The sequence below is a fragment of the Macrotis lagotis genome, chromosome 2 (genome assembly GCF_037893015.1).
Source record: "Macrotis lagotis isolate mMagLag1 chromosome 2, bilby.v1.9.chrom.fasta, whole genome shotgun sequence".
Classification (NCBI taxonomy): domain Eukaryota; kingdom Metazoa; phylum Chordata; class Mammalia; order Peramelemorphia; family Peramelidae; genus Macrotis; species Macrotis lagotis.
In genome coordinates, this window is record NC_133659.1 from 252,183,136 (window position 1) to 252,202,307 (window position 19,172).

A 19,172-nucleotide genomic window follows, 5' to 3' on the forward strand; every position below is an offset into this window, starting at 1 on the left:
GAAGCAGAGCCAGCTGTTTCCCCAAGCTGAGCGAGCTCAGCAGGATCCAGGGAACAGAAGTGATCCAGGGTCTCTTCAGGAGAAATCTGGGCTATGGAAGAATTCTGTGAATCTGTGCTTTGAGTTCATGGGGTGAAAAATGAGATGCCAATTAATATAAAAATTAGTCAGTCCCTAGGGAGTCAACAGTCCCTCTGGGATCCTCTGCCCCAAACCCAGGGCCCCACAATGTACTGAAGAAAACTGAGCCCCTAGAGGTATGTGTAAAGAGATATGGCCTGGATAGGTTGGAGGGAAAGCAGAGGTTATTTTGGGAGGTGGGTGTGGAAGGGGATCCAGAGTAAGGAGATGCCAGGGAGGTGGGGACAGTTCAAGAGGGGTGCAGAATAACCCCACAGAAAAGAGAATTGCTCCCCAAAGCCTAGAGAGAAAGTAACAGACTCCTGAGCTTCAGTTTGCATATATATAAATATATATATATATATATATTTATATATGTGTGTGTGTGTGTGTGTGTGTGTGTGTATTTCACATTTTATTTCCATATTGGCCTTTTAAAGTCAAATTAGCCTCCTTCAAGATAACAAGAAGGAAAAGTACTTTTAAGAACTTTGTGAGACAGGCTCCTCCTAGATCCCATTTATCATCCTTCTCCTGGGAATGAGATTCCCTTATCTTCCTCACTGCCTTTCCTTCCCTAACTAAAAAGTTCTTTCCATAGTCTAACTGCTATTCCTCACACTACACATTAAATTACCCCTTATTCTGTCTTTGCATTACTAAGGTCCAAACTCATCTCAAGGAAATCCAGGTTGGACAGATACACCCTCCCGTCTCCTCAGCTGAGCCTTTTCACCCACTTTCCAAGGCCCATAATTCAATAAAGGAGGGCAAGACTGCATCCATTTCACAAGCACCGTTAGCTCTCCCCACAACACTCCTCCTCCTCCTCCTTCGGGCTAAATTGCTGAATCCTTTAAGTCTCTAGCCCGTAGTCTTCCCTCTCCTCCAGTCGCAAGCACATGGCACGATCGCTTCATAGGAGTGACACTATAGGATTACCAAACCCTTCTGAGGTCATCCCGCCCATCTTTCTGCTATAGAGCAAGATTTAGACAATCTCAGGAGACTAAAGACAAAGCCCCCCCTACCCCTTTATGGAAAGTCCTCACCACTGTCTAACCTCAGTTTTTCCTGCTACAATTCGAAGCCTAAGGGATTTTCACCAAACCACCCATCGGTTCCCGCCCCCGCCCCCGCCCCCAGCCCCAGTTGTGACCCCTTAAAAACCTGCCCAAACTGGATAAATATCCCACCCGACTGGACTCGTAGGATTCCTCTTGCCCTCTATCTTTGGCAGAAGGCCACACGCCCAGCCCGTGGCAGCCCGGTGGTGACCCCCGCTGGCGCGGGCTCGACAGGGTTAAGGTTTGGGGGCGGGTGGGGGTTCTGGGAGGAAGGGGTACGGAGCCAATCGGCTGCGGCTGAATCCCGGGGAGTGAGGATCGGAGCGCAGAGCCGGAGCGGCGGCCCGGCCAGCGGCTGGGACGGCGAGCGGGGCCGGAGCAGCAGGCGGCAGGCAGCCGGCTGGTCCCTCGGGCGCTTCGGGAGCGCCCCATCCCCCGCGCCGCCGCGCAGCCCCGCTTCTTCGGCCAGAAGGGACCCAGCAGGCGTCCCCGGCACCCCGGCCATGGAGCAAGACAACAGTCCCCGAAAGATCCAGTTCACTGTCCCGCTACTGGAGCCGCACCTGGACCCGGAGGCGGCGGAGCAGGTGGGGCGCAGGGCGGCTTTGTTGGGCCGAGGGCCCCGGGGCGGAGCAGCAGCCCCCGGGCGGGGAGGCGGCGGCCGGACTCGCCTGGACACAGCTAAGGATAGGGAGACTTCTGCTCTTTGGGGAAGTCGGGGAGCAAGAGCATCTAGCGCCCGGAAGGGGCGCCCCTCTTGCCCCCTCGGACTGCTTTTGCACCCCCGTGCTAAAGGGCAATGATGGAAAAGATTCCTGTTTAACAATTGGATGCCCCCCCTTCCCTCCTATCCTCAGACCCACAAATCCATTTGGACCGATGTGAGACAAGGACAGAGGCTTCCACTCTCCTTCTCACTGCCCCCCACTTCAGACACTGGGCACAGATTAGCTCCCTCCCCAATCTTAGTGGGGAGGTGGGGGATGGGAAGAAAGCTGCTGGCTCTGTTCCCTACAAGCCTTTTCCCTTCATTTATCATGCACCTCCTCCCCTATTTTAAAGGAACTTGGGAGGGGGCTCAAGGGCTTCCACAGAATGGAAATTAAGTTGATGAGAGGGGTCAAAATAATAGGGAGGGGTTGTTGGAGGAAAGGAGGAAGGAAAAATGTAACCCCAGCTTTTTGCTCTGAAGCAAAAGAGTGGTGGGAAGCAGAGTTGGGAGGCAAAGACTTGGAGAAGACAAAGAGTTAAGCAGGAAACAAAATGAAAAAAGACCTTCCCCTTGATCTTGAGAAGGGATGTAGTGTCTTCTGAAGCTCTCCTTTCCTAGGGTGGAGGAAGGCATACCTGGACCCTTATCCCAAAAGAAAGGCTTAAATAGTTAGTTGACTGGACTGACTGGGGAAAAGGCCCTGAGCAAGGGGCTGAGTTAAACAAGGTGCAAATGAGAAGGATGCTTCATGAAATGATGCCTGGTTCTCTGGGATCTCCCCCCACCTCTGGACCTGGTCAAAGGAGTAGATGACATAGCCAGGCCTTGGGCTGCCTGACCTGAGCTATTTTTAGCACAGAGCAGCCTGGCAGAGAGAAAGAGGGGAGGTAGAGTGAACACAGAGACCAAAGGGTGAAGGCTGGGGCCACTGTGTTGGCAATGGGCTTCCATGCAGTACTATACACACACACACACACACACACACACACACACACACACACACACACGTCACCAGAGCTTATTTACATAGTTTTATACTTCATTTATACTCTTCCTAAGACTCTCAGAATTGCCCTCAGTAACTCTGGATCTATCCAATCTAAGTTCTGGTTTCTAGTGCATACATTATCCCCCTTCTCTGTATTAGGTCTAGAGTTCTCTCTACCTGGAAAAACTCCCAGCTGTCCTCTGAGATTTTGAAGGGAGAATGTTCTTTCTGATCCAGCTGTTTGGCAAAACAGAGTCCAGATGTGTGAAAGCAGAAATATTTTTCACGCCACTCTCCTTCCCCTCCCTGCCCCACCTCTCTTTAGGTCTCCAAAGCAGGGATTCCCCTGGTGTCTACTAGAATAATGGGAAGGTCAGAGGGAAAGGACAGATGCCTCCTCTAGGTCACATCTTTTCTGCTCCCCTCCCCACATTCTCTGAGAGGTGGACAGAACCTGGTCTTATAAGGATGGCCAAATATTTGAATCTCAGATGATCTGAAAAAGCCATGCCAGCTGCAGTGTGTAGTTAGGCCTCAGGAAGAACTCTGTGAATAAAGGGGTGGGGTTGGGGAGAATAAGAGGAGAGCTCTGTCCCTAATGAGGGATGAACATCCTCCACCTATTTCCTTGTCTCCTATTTCCCAAAAGATAGGGAGACAGAAAAGATGACCTCTGCCTCAGAATGAGGGGGACTGCTGATAAGAGACCATGTGTGTTGGGGGTGGAGATCCAGGCAGAACTAACATGATCTGCCTCCAGCTGGTCTTTTCATCCCACTGTCATGGGTTTATTCTTTGTTTGTGGTTGGGGGAGGCAGGTGTGTGGTTGGAAAGAGGAAGAGAAAGAGAGGAAGGGAAGAGTCTTAGGGAGGAACAAACAGCAGCCAGGTTAAGGGCACTTGCCACTGGAGATGAAAAGTAAGGGGAGCCAGCCAAGAGACATAAGCTCTTTCTCTCCAGGCTCCAGCAAACCTATGTCTTAGTCTACATTTCTGCCTCCAGTCTAACCTCTTCTGCTGAGGTTTTAGGGCTTTAGAAGAAGAGCTGACTAAGTTAAGGGAAGAGACTCAGAGGGAAATAATAATGAAAACACATTTATACAATATTTTATGTTTATAAAGCTTTTTCTTCACCACAACCCTGCAAAATAAGAAGTGGAATTATCCCTATTCTCTAGATTTTGAGACCCAGAGAGGTCAAATCATAAATTCAAATGTTATTCCCTTCATTTTACAGGTAAGAAAACTCATGGCAAAAGACTAATCCACAGTCATACTTCTGATTCCAAATTCAGCACTCTTTCCATGATACCAAAGTAAGCAGCTTGCTCAGACACTAAGTGACAGGGCAAGAGATTTAAGCTTGTCTCCTGGCTACGAATCCAGGGGAAGGACTCGGGAATTTGGTGAGCTCTGTCCAATGAGGCAAGAGGTAGGAAGAAGACCACAAAGTCATCACATGGTCTGTCAACCATCCCCAGACTAGTCTGGGCATAAATCCAGGCTTGGAAGTTTCTGGGAGATTTGAGGAGGCTTTGGAAGTCTGTGGAATAGCTCAGGTTAATGAGAAGCCCTGCTGAAGGAGCCTGCTATAGGCCAAGCATTCTGTTGGGCACTGGGGAGATATAGATATGATAGTCTCTGCAAAGAAATTTGAATTAGGAATGTGATGAGAGCAAATGAGAGATCCAGACAATATGTAATAAAAACTCTAGAAATTGAGAATTTAATTTTAGCTGGAGAAACTGATGAGTAGAGAGATTCAGAAAGGCTGCAAGGAGGAGGTAGTACCTAACTTGGGTCTTAAAGAGAGACTTTAAAGAAATGGGAGCTGGGGGGGGGGGGGAGATGGAGAGAACAGAACTGATTCCTAGCATGAACTGAGGAACAAGATAGATAGGGATCCCAAGACTTGGAGCTAGAAAGGACCTCCGAGATCTAGTCCAACCTTCTCACCTTACAAATGAGGAAACTGAGTTCAGTGACTTACCCAAAGTCATAATTTGTGAGTTGCAGAATTTTGCAACAATCTGCACTCAAGGAAAGCACCTGGATACAAATCTTGGCTCTATCACTTACTCCCAGAGGGACCATGGACAAGTCATTCAACCTAGATCTCTGTTTCTTTATTTGCAAAATTAGGAGTTTGACAAAATGACCTCTAAGATCAAGGCCAATTCTAGTTCAGTGGAAGGAAGTAGGGAGAGGAAAGTAAGAGGGGAGGAAAGAAAAAGGAAGAGGGGATGGGGAGGAAGGAGAGAGAGAGAGAGAGAGAGAGAGAGAGAGAGAGAGAGAGAGAGAGAGAGAGAAGAAAAAAGAAAAAAGAGGAAAAGAGGAAAAAGGGAAAGAGTCAGGAAAAGCAAAAAGAAGGGAGAGAGGCAAAGGGAAAAGAAAAAGAAGTCGAGACAAGGGAAAGGATGTAGGGGAAAAGCCAGGGAAATGAAACAAGGGAATAGGCAAAGAATCATAGGTAATCTTAATTGTATAATGTACAGCAAGGAAAGAGGAAGGGTTTGGGATTTTTAGAAAGGTGAAGATCTTCCTTTTCTTCCATTCCAGGCTGCAGGGTTGTAGTTCATCTAGTCATAATATGGGGTTCCTTCACGAAAGATTATCCATTTAGAGCTGAAAAGGACCTCACTAGTCACCTAATCCAACCTGTAATTTTACAGATAAGGTCCTAGAGAGACTTAATGAAAACTACCCTCCAAGGTCAGTATTCTTTCCACTATCCCTCAATGGCCTCCAGCACTCAGTCAGATACACAAATGAAGGATACACAGATGGACACGCCACTGACCATATGTTTGTGTGGGTACACACATATATATCATCAGATTGGTGTAATCAGAAATCTGGAAATGTCATCCATCAATCAACAAGCATTTAACTGTTTGCACAGTCTTGGGTACAGTGTAAAGTTATGAGGATACAAAACAGTCCCTTGCTCTCAGGGAACTTATACTCTAAGTGGGAAAGACAACCTAAGTATGTATAAATAAAAATGAAATCAAAGTAGTTTGGTGATGATGGCAGGAGTGATCAGAAGAGGCTTCATGTAGAATGTGACACCTAAGCTGAGCCTTGAAGAAAACCAAAGGTTCCAAGAACCAAAGGGAGGGCAGAGTGAATTCTGGGCATAACAAAAGAAAGAATAGTTCTGAGTTTCGAATGGTGAATTGGCCCAGATGGTTGGCAGAATCACACAATAAGAGGAGAATAATGTCTAAGAAGATGGGGAAATTAGGACAGAACTAGGTTGTGAAGAATTTTAAATGCTAGATATTCATAGGATCTAGGATGGGAGCAGGGAAATAAGGAGGATGTGGGGAAAGAAATAATGAGTTTTGTTTTGGATGTATTGAGTTTGAAATGCCCATTAAATATATACTTTGAGACATCCAAAAGGTAGTTTGTGATGCAGGACTGGAGCTCAGGAGAGAGAATAGGCTAGAACTGGGAGTCATCAGTATAGAGATGATAATTGTACCCAAGGGAGCTGATGAGATCACCAAGAGAGGGTGCAAAAAGAAAACAGAAGACAGCCCAGGACAAAGCCTTGGGGTATGCTGACAGGATATGACATGAATGATGAATCAGCAAAGAAGACTGAAAAGGACTGAACAGAAAGTTAGGAAAATTGAGAGAAAGCAGTAAACCCAGAAAGAAGAGAGTAGCCAGGAGGAGAGAATAGTTAACAATTTCACATGCTGCCCAAAGAGAATGTGGACTGAAAAGAGATCTTTAGATTTGACAATTAAAATAATCATTTGGGGCAGCTAGGTGGCGCAATGGATAGAGCACAGGTCCTGGAGTCAGGAGTACCTGAGTTCAAACCTGGCCTGAGACACTTAATAATTACCTAGCTGTGTGGCCTTGGGCAAGCCACTTAACCCTATTGTCTTGAAATAAATAAATGAATAAATGAATGAATAAATAAATAAATAAATAAATAAAACCTAAAAAAAATAAAATAATCATTTTAACTTGAGAGGAAGCAGCCTCATTTGAGGCTGCTTGAGAGCATGATGTAGAAGATTTTTTTCAAAGGGATTAAACTGAAAAAAAGAGAGGATCATAGGATCATCGATCTAGAACCTAGACTCTAGGAACCTCAGAGACCAGTCTAATCCTCTCATTTTAATAAATAAGAAACTCAGACCTAGACAGATTAAGCAATATGCCCAAGGTCATATACAAAATGACTGGCTAGGATTTGAACCCTAATTCTTTGATTCAAAAGTTACAGTCCTTCCTATGTCTTACACTATTTATATAACTAGAAAAAATAGTGGGATCTCATGAGAATTGTCTAAGAGTAGATGAGAGTTGAGTGTGCTTGAAGGCACCAAGGGAAGAAGAGTAGTTAGGGAGAAAGGGAAGATTATTAAATGAGGCAGAATGATAATAGGGTTAATCTGCTAGAGAAGGCAGTAGAGAATGGGATCAAAGGCCCATCTAGAGGGATTGGCATTGGTGAAGAGAAGGGCCACATCTTCATCAGAGACTGGAGTAAAGGAAAAAATAAGGGGGCTGAAGCCAAGGTGTGAGATGAGGAGGATAATTTTCTGTCAGATGTGGAGGAGAAAAAAGAGTGTTCTCAACAAAAAGTGTCAAATGCAATAAGAGCCCCTACTAAGTGGGGAGGGGCAGGGGGAGGGAAAGAGGAGTGAAGGTAGTGTGGGAGAAAAGATAGGATTTGATATAGCTTCTGTGGGAAGCAGAATAGAGAAGAAATTAGGGAAGAGAGAAAAAGGACTGTCTTGCTTCAGTGAGGGTTCAGTTGAGAGATTAGATAACATAAACTTGCAGTGGAGCTCATAGGTGTGGATGGTTCCAAGACTCACAGCTCCATTCAGTAGTGCATGAATAGAAGAGGAGACAAATGGGGGAGTGATCTAGGGTTAGGGTTTACCAGGGCGCAAGCAGAAATAAGACAAAAGAATAAGGGAACTAAACTTAGAGAATGGTGTGGAATTGAATTTGTTCACTAAAGGGTCTAGATGTAGAAGTGAGAAGGCTACAGCCAGAGTAGAACTGGCAGAAATCAGAGGGGTAGAGATTAAAGGTCATGATGAAGATGAAGAAGAGGTTTGAGAGAAGAAAGCATAGAGAAAGATGGAATGATAGGAGATTGTGATCAAAGAATTTCAATTCTCGTTCATAAAAATGGAAGACTTAATAAATGATAGAAAAATTAAGGGTGTGGCCATCTGTGTATAGATAAGGTAGAGTGGAGGAATAGGTCAGGGAAGATGAACAGATTGAATAAGTGGGAGGTCTACATGTATGTTGAAGTCTCCTTATTATGAGGACATGAGTTGGTGAGTAGCTGTGTGACCCTGGGCAAGACTCTATTTGCCTTGGTTTTTCTCATCTGTAAAATGAAATGGAAAAGGAAATAAATGGTAAACCACTTCTGTATCTTTGCCAAGAAAACCCCAAATCGGGTCCCAAAAGTCAGACACAAGTCACGACTGAACAACAACAACAACAATGTAAACTGGTGCAGAAAAGAAGCCAGACACTGAACTCAGTGAAAAAGACACATGCTCCCAGGGAGAGAAAATGTCTTATTCCCACCCCATCTCTCATTCCCCATCCCTCCCCTGAATTGTTCCATTATTGACCCTCTTTTGAAAGTCCTTTTTTGAAAATCTTCTGCTTCAGCAGAAGGGCATTTTGTGGATAGGAAGAAGATTCTTTATATGCTGATAAAGATCCAAAAACTATTAAGGGACTTGAAAATGTAAATTCATTTGTCTTTATATTCCAGCTCTATACACAGTGGTCCAAGATAGTCATTTGATCAATATTTATTGATTGATTGGCTTCATGATACAATCTTTGCCCTCACCTCAATGCCACCTCCCTTCTCCAGTTTCTGTCAGGAAGGAATAATCCCTTCCCAAGTACTATCCAGCCCCTTTCTCTCATTCATCTACATTAATGCAATGTTCAGAAAGTGGGGATTCTGCATATCTAAGGGTCACTTTCAGAGTAGCCAGTCCTATTGACAGCTTGGCAAAAAAGCAGAGTTTGGGTGAGGTCAGAGAAGGGGCTATTATATTATTTTAGATGACAAGATTTCCCAGTCACACTCAATGCTCTAATCTCATATAATGGAAAGAGCACTAGACTTGGAGTTTGGAAAGACCTAGGTTGGACTCCTCAAATTTGACACTGTTTATATGACCATATACATAACTTCCTGGGTTTCAGTTTTCCCCATCTACAAAATGCGTATAACAAGATTAATTCCACCTTCTCCAAAGGATTGTTTGTGAGGATCAGATGAGGATATATGTGGAATTTAAGTACATTATAAACCCAGAAACATTAGAGAAATATAGGCAGTTGTTACTGTTATCATGATTCTAGATTCTGAGTCCTTTCTGTAAGCCTTAATCAGGAGCTGCTGAAAGGTAATTTGGGAAGCAGGGAATTCCTAAGGAAGGACCAAGGGAGACTGGGGAAGAAAATAAGAAGAAATGCTAGTAAAACAGTGGCCAGAAGGAGATGAAAATAGACTCACAGGGGGCTGGGAAATGTTAGGGTGGGGGGTGGGGGTGGTAGCGAGGAAGGGGAGTTCAGTGACTGAGAGTGATACTTGAGGGAGGAGGATCAGTGGTTGAGGGATACTGGTGGAAGAGAGTCTGAAGAAATAATTGGGAGAAAAGACTTTGGGGATACTAGAGAAGAGAGACTGGAAGACAAAGGATGAGAAGCAGTCACTAGGAGAACAGGAACAGGATTTGGGAGATTATTCAGGGAAAGGACCTGAAAGCTACTGGTATATGGGGGACTGGAAACACTGAGGGGAAAGAGACAAGAACTGGATGAGACATGGGGAGAGAGCCTGGAAAGGTCTTGAAGAGAAAACGAGCCTGGGCTGGGAGAATGAGCTGAAAAGTGGCCAGGGCTGATTTGTCCTGTTCTAACATGTTTGGAATACTCCCTTGTCACCCCCAAGATCTGAGTATCATGAAGATGGGGGAACTCTCTAGAGATGCTGGCACACTGAGAGTATATAGTTCTGCTTGGTAGGAAAAACATCCTGATCTCCCAGATTATTTCTGGCCATCGATCCCTGGAATTGATGCAGCTACTGAGAAGAGAGGGACCAAAAGTCAAGAAGGGAGAACTGAAGCAGTAGTAGGGAGGGCTTCCAGGTTATTCAGGAGAAGCTAAACCTGAGGTTGGGACTGATCAGTCATTAGCCAAAAAGGTATCAGACAGTTAAAGATACAAACCTCAAGGGGACTATAAAGGACTCCAGAGTGCTATGTTGTGTGAAGGTGGCTCATGGAATCCTCAGAACACAATAATAAAGATAGATGATATAGAGTGCTTTACAATTTGAAGGACACTTCATGTCATTTGTCTCATTTGATCATCATGACAGAGCTATGAGGTGGGTAATGTAAGTAGTGTTTTCTTCATTTTATAGACTAGTAAACTGTTTCAAGGAGCTTGAATGACTTATCATAATGTCATAGTCTTAAAGATAAAAGGGACTTTTGAGGTCATCCAATCAAATCCCCTCAATTTACAGAATGATTTGTCCAAGGTCTCTGATGTAGTAAGTGGCTGAGATTCAAACACATTCCTAGTCTAGGGCTCTTTCCATTTCATCATATGGACATTCTTTGTGTTTTAGGGCAGTCGTGTGTTTGTGTTTGGATGTGGTTATATTGGATATATGTTAAATGGAATTGTCAAATCCATTTTTGTGCCAGACTCTTGGTCACTGGGACTCTGGCAAGATTCCACCTCCCTCTCTTTTGTTATCCCCACCCAGATCCGGAGGCGTCGTCCCACCCCTGCCACCCTTGTGCTGACCAGTGACCAGTCATCTCCAGGTAATTCAGAAACCCCTGGGGCAGGATGGGAATATGTCCCACTGTGGAACAGGATATCTAAGACACAGGGGGAAGTAAGGGCTGGAGGTAGGAATAGGAGTTCTTGGGGTTCCTGAATGAAGTGAGGTTGAGGGTGAAATGCCTGAGTCCAAGAAATAGGGTAAAAACTGGGGGTGGAGTGGGGATAGGGTGTCCAAAGTTGGAAATAGCAATGAGCAAGGGTCTAGAAGTTTATATTTCATGGGGGGTGGGGGTAAGTTTTAGGGAGAGAAATAAGATTGAGGAAGGTATCCTAGGTCCTGGTGAGTGCGTTAAGAGCAGGCTGGGCTGGCAGGAAAACTTCCTTTGCTTTCTATGTGATGAGGGCAAGGGCTGGGAGGGGCAAGGGCACCACCTGCCTCCTCAGGCCTCCCAGGAATTGGGCTGGTCAACTGATTGCTAGTTGCCACAGCAACAGCCTACTAGGTTTCTCCAGTAACTGAGATACTGCCGCTCCTCCCCTTCCCCCTTTCCCATGAGAGAGGCAGTGACATCTGTGGAGGAGTGAGCCCTTCCTCTCCTACTCCCTCTCACAGTTCCCAAAGACTTGAAAGCAAAGAGTAAAATAATGGCAAAAGGGAAGCCAGGAAAGAACTGGACTCCAAATCACCAGGGTCTCTTCCAAGGGCTCCCTTCAGAGAGAGAATAATATGGGAGGAGAATGAAAGGGGAAATGTAAGACTAGAGCTACACTCCCCACTTGAGGAAGCAACTTGGACGTCATCCTCTACATCCCAGCCCAGGGCTCTAGCCAGAATAAGCTATCCTCTTTTCCCATGCCCAAGCTGGCCTATGAGCAGAGCCCTATCCTAGATACAGGTAGAGAAGCAAGAGCAGCAAGGACAAGTCACTAACCAGTGTGTCCATACAGTATCTGGGCTGATGGGCAAAAGAATCCCAAATATAAGGACCAAGCTAGAAGAACAAGCCTGAGGCTTAAGAGCAGTGTAGCCTGAAGAAGGTAGTTAGGGAGGGATTCCTGAAGGAGGAAGGTAAGGAACAGTATTTGGAAGGGGACAAATTCAAATCCTATCCACAACGAAACCTGATAACATGAAGGTTGCTACCAGGGGCAAGCCATTTGGGTGCGCTTTTTTTCCACCTTCCTTTAGAGTTATAGGATCCTGGTGATAGGAAGGAGTCCTGATTTCTAATCCTAGACCCTTGACAAAGCCATTTTGTGCCCTTGAACAAGTCACTTCCTTTCTCTGGGCCTTAATTTCCTGATTTGTAAAATGAGAGAGATGAATTGAATGATTTCTAACCTTCATTCTTATTCTCAACTACTAATTCTTTGATTCTTACCTCCTGTATCATTCCTTCCCAAGAAATCGATGAAGATCGGCTCCCCAACCCTCTGTTCAAGGTGAGCAAATACTCCACATGCCACCAAACTCCTTCTTCTCCCTATGCCCTGGGAAAAATGTAATGGGCAAGGACCTGGTGCTGCCCCCCCCAGGAACCAAAACAAGGTGGGAAGGGAGGGGGACAGGTCTAGGGGCCAGAGGTCCCAGCTTCACTCTGTGTCCCTTACAGTCAGCATTGTCCATGTCTCCAAGGCAGCGGAAGAAGGTGACTCGGACCACGCCCACGATGAAAGGTTTGAGTGACCCTTTACACCCTCCTATCTTCTTCCATTTCCCTTTCTGCTCCTTCCCTTAAGGTCTTAAATCTATCAAGCCCAAGGCAAGTAGAGCTCTATCTGAAAGTGGAGTTCCAAAGTCAGGAATGAATGAGAAGACCTCCTAGTTAAATGATTCCCAAAATGGGAAAGAGAATCTGCAGAAGCATTGGCCCCATCCCTCTGCCTCTCCCTGGCAGCACATCTTTGTGCAAGTCCTTTTATTTCTTGGGAGTCTCCATTTCCCCAGCTGTAAAATGAGGCTGGTGAACAATAATCTCTCTAAGACCAAATCCCATAGGATTTTATGATTCATCTTAGTCAGAGGAGAATCCCTCATGTTCTCAGAATCTCTTCCCTCAATTTACTGTTGTTTTCTGTGGGAAAGTCCTTTCAGTGGCCTAATCCAGTCTTTCTTGTTGGCATTCCATGAATTTTTTTCAGTCCTATGGAAGGGAAAGAATTTCAGGGGGTCCAATATCACACTGCCAAGGTGTCAAATCCTTAAATTGTTGAATTATAGGGGTGGGGGTGGATTGACTGTCTCGAGGAGCACATCCAACCTATGCCTTCTTCCATGTCACTGCCTGCCCTCATCCCCATTCTCTGAAGAGCTCCAGATGATGGTGGAACATCACCTGGGACAGCAGCAGCAGGGGGAAGAAACCGAGGCGGCAGCAGCGGGAATTGAAGGAACACAGGAGTCCTGCCAGCCTGAGACTGAAGACACAGAAATGGAGTCTAGGCTGAGCCTCACTGGAACAGCCCAGAGTATGTGAGAGATGGGGAGGGATTAACACCAGGGACCATCCCGGTCCCCTAGTCCTGTGGGAGTGGGGGATCAAAAAAGACTTCCCTTGAAAAGAAAGGGTGAGGGGAGACTTTAGTCCCAAGGCTAAAGTATCTCAGCAATGCAGGGAGATTTGCATACATTTTCATCTCATTTACATATCATTCCTAGCAGTGGTCTCCAAACTCCCCAGGTCTTTCCTTTTCCTCCATTTCCCTCTCCCCTGGAAAAACTCCAGGTTAGTTCTTTGTGAGTATGTCCAACTTGATCCTAGGCTTCCCTCCAAAGTTGAGGGTAGGAGAGTTGGGGAATCCGGGACAGCAGCAGACCTATCTCCCCTAAGCCCCTCCCCAAGGCAGACCCTTCTCCCTTCCCCAGGGCTTCCAGAATCCATCCCCAAGATCCAGGAGACTGGCAGTGAGGAACCTAGCTCAGAGGCACCAACAGTTCATATACAGCCTTCAGGCTCCAGGGGGGCAGACTAGGTAATAAGCCCTGGAACTGGGAGGCTCCCCCAACAGCAGGGTCGGTGGGGGCTGGGGAGGGCAAGGAGGGAATGATGGGTTTCAGCCTCTGAATGGGGTGTTCTAGGTGCCCACACCACCTCTGAGGGTCAAACCAAAGTAGGTGGCCTGGAGCTACAGCAGGAGGGATTGAGGTTAGACTTCAAGAAGGAATTCCTGCCTCTGGAATAGGTAAAAGAGATAGATTCATGGAAGTGTTGGTGGGAGAGTGGAAAGAGCACCAGCATGGGGGGGGGGGAAAGCTGGGTTCAAATCCACAACCACAAACACTAAACTCAGTTCTGGCACTCACTGGCTGAGTGACCTTGGGCCCATCATTTCATCTCGCTGGCCCTCAGTTTCCTCATCTTATGAAATTGGGGGGAGGGGTTGGATTAGATAATATCAAAGTTCCTTTCCATCTTTGGGGTGGAGGGGAGAGATGGGCTAGGGGAGAAGTGGTCCTGATGGGGAAGGGACATAGAGAAAATGATCCACCTTCTGAGTATGCAGTGTATCCTCCAGGTCCGATTCTCTGGTCTTTCCCAGGTGAAACACGTGGGAGGGCTAGAAGGAAACACATTGAAGATGTGGAAAGAATGGGGGGAGTTCGATATTGGCCCAAAAGCTGGAGACAACTGGGGCCTGGACAAGATATAATCTCTAGTGAAAATCATTCCTTAGCCCCTGACTCACTGTCTCCCTCTCCCCATCACCCACAGGTCCAAGGGCCATGAAGCTGACCAGGAATCAAGGCAGGGGCTGGGGCCCCTTCGAAAACTGGCTCTTTTCTTCTTATTTCTTCACTTCTGGGGGAAAACTCTTGTTTCTAAAAAGTGATAAATTTGGTGTTGGGCCTTTGGTGCCTTTCTTCTTTCCCAAATGTGAGGGCCTCCAGTAGCCTTGTCTCCTTTCCCCTAATTCCTAGCAAGCCTTTTGGGACTGAAAGACGGTCCTGTCACTCAAGTCAGAAGACAGACATCAGCTTCGCTTCCCAGCCAGAAGGCTGAGGATCACATACACAAGAGCTATCCATTTCCTAGGGGAAACTCTCTCTGGCCATTTTGGAAAATAGGTTGGGCCCTATAGCCCGATGCAGGGGGAAGGTCAAAATGACCTTGGGAATCTCTGCAGTCATGGAAGGAGAAAGCCTAGCTGGGGCCTCCCTCTGGCGGGCAAAAGTGAGTACGACAACCCTCCACCCACTCAGGCCACCTCTTCTATCTAAATTCAGGTGTGCAAGCATCCTAGGCAGAGAGCAGGAAGAAAACCAAGCTCCCAGATGAGTTAGCCGCTATTACATTGTGAGCTTATCACTATCTCTTGTCCTTGCCAGCTCTCCATGCTTCAGATGGAGGATGAAACAGGTAACCATTAAGACCCTTTCTGACTCCAAGATTCTACTATTCTAGGGGTCCAGGCCTCTGTAGGAGTGTGTCTGTCCGTGTGTGTGTGTGTGTGTGTGTGTGGGTGTGTGCGCGCGCACCTCAGCCCATGCCCCAAAGCTAACCATGACTGGAGCCATTATTCACCTCTTGGTCTTCTCCATCCCTGTCTGTAACCAGCATGAAAGTCAAGCTCATTAACAAAGGAAGGGAATGCTCAGGTGGACAGGCTCTCCAGACTCTGACTTTAAAAGCCGCAGCCCCACTCCCATCAGTCCCTCCCACTGTCCAAGATATGAAAGGGACAGGACCAAAGAGATGAAGCCAGTGTCATCAGAGTCACCCAGCACAAAAAAGAGATGAAGCTAGGCCCAGCCTCTCCACCTTAGGGGCCTCCAGTTGGGTGGGAACAGAGATCAAATGATTTAGCCTGTGTTTTCCTGCTTTACAAAGAGCCTTCTTCACAATGACCCTGTGAAGTAGGCCAAGCAAGCTGAAGAAATGACAAGCTCCATGGAGTGATGTCTACAATCCCTCTGGGGCAGGGAGGGGGCCAAATGAGCCCAATTCTTCTCCCTTTTTTTTTTCCATTACAACATGCCACAGAGATGGACTGTGCCATCAGACTCCTGGCCAGGAGGGTAACAGGTAACTCTCACATTTAAAGTTGGCAGAGGGTGGAGGTAATAAGTATATTCAGCTATTTCCTTCATCTTACCCAAACTTGCCAGACAGATCCAAGGGTCCTCGGGACATTCTCCCAAGATCATCTCTTCGGGGCCAGAATAAAGACCCACTCAGACACCCCCACCCTAGTCCCTGCTCCTCTGTGTGCTTACCTACCCCATCTCCCACACCTGCACCCAGCCCCTCAAACTGAAAGATGAAGACAACATCAGACCCTGTCTCCCTCCTTTATTGGTCTCTGGATGTAGAGTGGTCTGTAAGGAGGGGGTGGGGAGAGTCACATGCGCCTCTGTCCCCAGTCCCCAGGTGGGAGAGGATGCTGGGTCAGGAGGGGAGGCCAGCATGTTCAAGAAACCATGGTGGATACAAGACACATGGAACACAGCCCACTGTACAGATGTGCTGAGCAGTATTTACACGGAGGGCAGGGTCACCTCAGATTTGGTTTTTCCCTTGGGGGTGAGAGGAGGGGAGAAGTGGGGGTCACTTTCCCCACACCCCACCCAGCCCTCTGCCTATGGATACCCTGGGCTACTATTACCCAAGGGAGGTAACCATTTGGGAGAGGTGAGTGGGCCCAGGGACTTAGTTATATAGTTCTGTCATCAATCCTGGATTTTTGGATCACACATTGCTCTTTGCCATTATACAAACACTAGCCCAACCAAGCTCTGGGGCACCCTTGTTCCAGGTGACCATGCCTGGCAGGAAATGCCTGGTTTCTTCCCCATGGTAGCTATGGGGAGCATGAGAACTTGTGCTATTTAAAGGGATTCTTACAAAGTGCTTGTATCAGGAAATCTCAAAACACTTTACAAACCTTGGTCAGATGGAAGCTGCCCCCCACCCCAACCAGGGTATCTGATGGTGGGGAGAGGGTACATTGGACTCAATGTAGGGCAAGTAAAGCAAATAGAAGTTGGGTCCCCAGCCTTTCTCATGCTGCTGAAGCCCCTGGGGGTGTACCCATATACACATCTCTCCCCTGGCTCCAATATCACATTCAAAAAAGGGCAGAGGGAGGAGAGATACCTAGGGAAATGAGGCTAGGAGTAAAAGGGATTGGGGAAGGAGAGAAGAGAAGGACCTGGGACAGAACAACTTGAGGCAAAGATAGAAAGCCATCTTCATCAGGAGCCTGGTGAATGAGGGAAATTGGGAAAATCATCTTCCTTCCCACCTTTAGGAGATCTACATGTCCTGTTCTGGCCCCTCCCAGGGGGAGGAGACTGGGGGCCCAGACCTGCCAGCAAAGATCTGGGATGGAGGTCCCAAGGGGACCCCCAAAATGTATTGCTCAGAAACTTGGAGGCAAGAAGAGTATTGCACTGGAGGGGGCTGGCATCACTGATTTTCCCACCCCAACCTTTGGAGTGAGAGACAGTCCTGGAAGCTTCTCCCCCATAACAAGACACCTGGTTATTTGGGGGAAGGGGGAAAAGTCCAGAGGAAGCTGTGTTGGACAAAGCTCCCTGGGCTCTACTGCCTGAGAGGAAAGTGTGCCCCAATTTGGGGGATGGCAAGGGGCTTCTTAGTAGGGAATGGTAGGCTCAAGCCCAGGCCCAAATGTCCCCTTCCCCCAACCCCACAATCTCTGACATTTGGCCTTTGGGGTCATCCATCTGCAATCTTCACCCTTGGGTTCCCCTGCCTCAGATCGATCTGTCATTCGAGGGAGCCAGTCCCAGTGAGTGGTGCTGATGGTGTCAACGACTTTGGGCTATGGTGAAACCTGGGATGCAGAGAGAAGTAGTTAAGGTCTCTCCCTTACATGTACTCCTCCAGACCCAGACACCTCCCTTCTGGTCTGTGGGGACAGGGGTCCTCTCTGACCTCTAACTGCTGATGTCATCCTGAGATCTCACCAAGGTCAGAAATGAGGGCAAAGCGGGCAATGAGGGAGGAAAAGGAGATTCTTCCTCATTTTTCTAGTCTATTTAACAACTCTGCTCGACTTCCTCCCCAGAGGGAATTTTTGGCTAAACTCTAAGCCTCATGGGGCCGCTAGGTGGCACAATGGATAAAGCATCAGCCCTGGAGTCAGGAGGACCTGAGTTCAAATCCTACATCAGACACTTAATAATTACCTGAAGGTGTGACCTTGGGCAAGTCACTTAACCCCACTGCCTTGCAAAAACAACAAAAAAATCTAAGCCTCATCTTCCATGAAAATGGGAGAGACTATGTGGTAATATGGAAAGAATACCAGTCTGAGCATCAGAACACCTGGTGATTACAGTCCCAGCTCTGCCAATAACTTACTCTGTGACCTTTGGCAAGTCATTCAGCTAAGTGACCCTCTACTGGGCTTGGAATCAGCAGGACCTAGATTCAAATCTTGTCTCAGACACTAGCTGAGTGACTTTGGGCAAAGTCACCTCCCTCAGTATCAGTTTCCCCATCTGTAAAAGGGAGACAATAGTAACTACCTCCCAGCCTGATTGTAAGGATGAAATTTAAGAGCTATTTTAATGTGATCATTATTAACACTTAGCTATGCTACAGTACTCTGGGCCTCAGTTTCCCCATCTGTAAAACTTAAATTTCTAAGATCCCTTAACTCTAGCATTTTGTAGTAGACAGAGGCAGATGGTCTTTCCTAAGGAATTCTGAGATCCCCCGCCACTAGCTGGAATCAGCCCTAGCTCCCCTTGCCTTGTGCTCACCTGAGCCTGGGCCCAGGCAGTTAATCCAGGTTCCCATTTTGATTGAGTTCCTCAGCAGGGGATGAAGGAGCCTCCTCTTCGCATGGGGACAGCTCATCAATGGAAGTCTGGTTGGTGATGCCTAATGTAGCGAAAGAGAAGAGCCAGATGTTCTACCTTCCCAAATCCCAGAACTAGAACAGGGAATCACTTCATCTACCTCACCTCTAGGCAGGCACATGTTTAACCTCCATCTTATAGGAGAAAATCCTTCCAGCATCTTAAAAATCTGCTTAGTCCTCACCCCAGGGCAAGTCTCCCTAAGGCTCACTTTCCCATTAGAAAATAGTAGATGGGGGGCAGGTGATAGAGCACTGGCCCTGGAGTCAGGAGGACCTGAGTTCAAATTAAGCCTCAGACATAATAATTACTTAGCTGTATGACCTTGGGGACATCATTTAACCCCATTGCCTTGCAAAAAGAAAAAAGCCAAACAAACAAAAAAAAGAAAGAAAATAGACAATAATACTTCAAATGCTATTTACATTAGCTATTATTTGTAACGTTATCTTGATTACCTGGGATGTCTCAGTTAAGTCTTTCCTGAAATCCAACTTGTCTGTTTCATATTCCATTTGCAAGGCATTCCCTGTTTTCTGCCCCCTCTCCCCCTTAGTGAAGGAAGGAGCAAGGTAAGAAGGATCCCAAGAAGGCAAGATCCACCCCTCTCCTCCCCTTAGTTTAAGGAAGGGTA

General features: G+C 46.9%; 2 protein-coding genes across 8 annotated transcripts in view; one reads left to right on the forward strand and one right to left on the reverse strand.

Annotated features, from left to right (window-relative positions):
- The first annotated feature begins 1,582 nt into the window (after window positions 1-1,582).
- On the forward strand, window positions 1,583-18,769 carry PPP1R1A (protein phosphatase 1 regulatory inhibitor subunit 1A). Of its 4 annotated transcripts, none has more exons than XM_074225720.1 (7): window positions 1,589-1,774; window positions 10,688-10,748; window positions 12,116-12,153; window positions 12,324-12,387; window positions 13,021-13,179; window positions 13,790-13,893; window positions 14,424-14,511. In XM_074225720.1, the coding sequence occupies exons 1-6, from the start codon at window positions 1,691-1,693 to the stop codon at window positions 13,891-13,893; spliced, it is 510 nt and encodes a 169-aa protein (XP_074081821.1). In that variant the 5' UTR covers window positions 1,589-1,690; the 3' UTR covers window positions 14,424-14,511. The 4 variants fall into 4 exon arrangements, with proteins under 4 accessions (XP_074081818.1, XP_074081821.1, XP_074081820.1 ...); XM_074225719.1 differs by lacking the exon at window positions 14,424-14,511 and adding an exon at window positions 13,577-13,683 and having other exon boundaries at window positions 1,613-1,774; window positions 13,790-13,874; XM_074225718.1 differs by lacking the exon at window positions 13,790-13,893 and adding an exon at window positions 13,577-13,683 and having other exon boundaries at window positions 1,616-1,774; window positions 14,424-14,513.
- Window positions 15,993-19,172, reverse strand: part of PDE1B (phosphodiesterase 1B) — a 33,835-nt gene continuing 30,655 nt past the window's right edge. For all 4 annotated transcript variants that reach the window (XM_074225713.1, XM_074225714.1, XM_074225715.1 and 1 more), the window contains 2 exons: window positions 18,440-18,560; window positions 15,993-17,505 (listed from right to left, as the gene is read on the reverse strand). In XM_074225713.1, coding sequence (XP_074081814.1) covers window positions 18,460-18,560 — 101 coding nt within the window. In that variant the 3' untranslated portion in view covers window positions 15,993-17,505; window positions 18,440-18,459. The remainder of the gene's footprint in view (window positions 17,506-18,439; window positions 18,561-19,172) is intronic.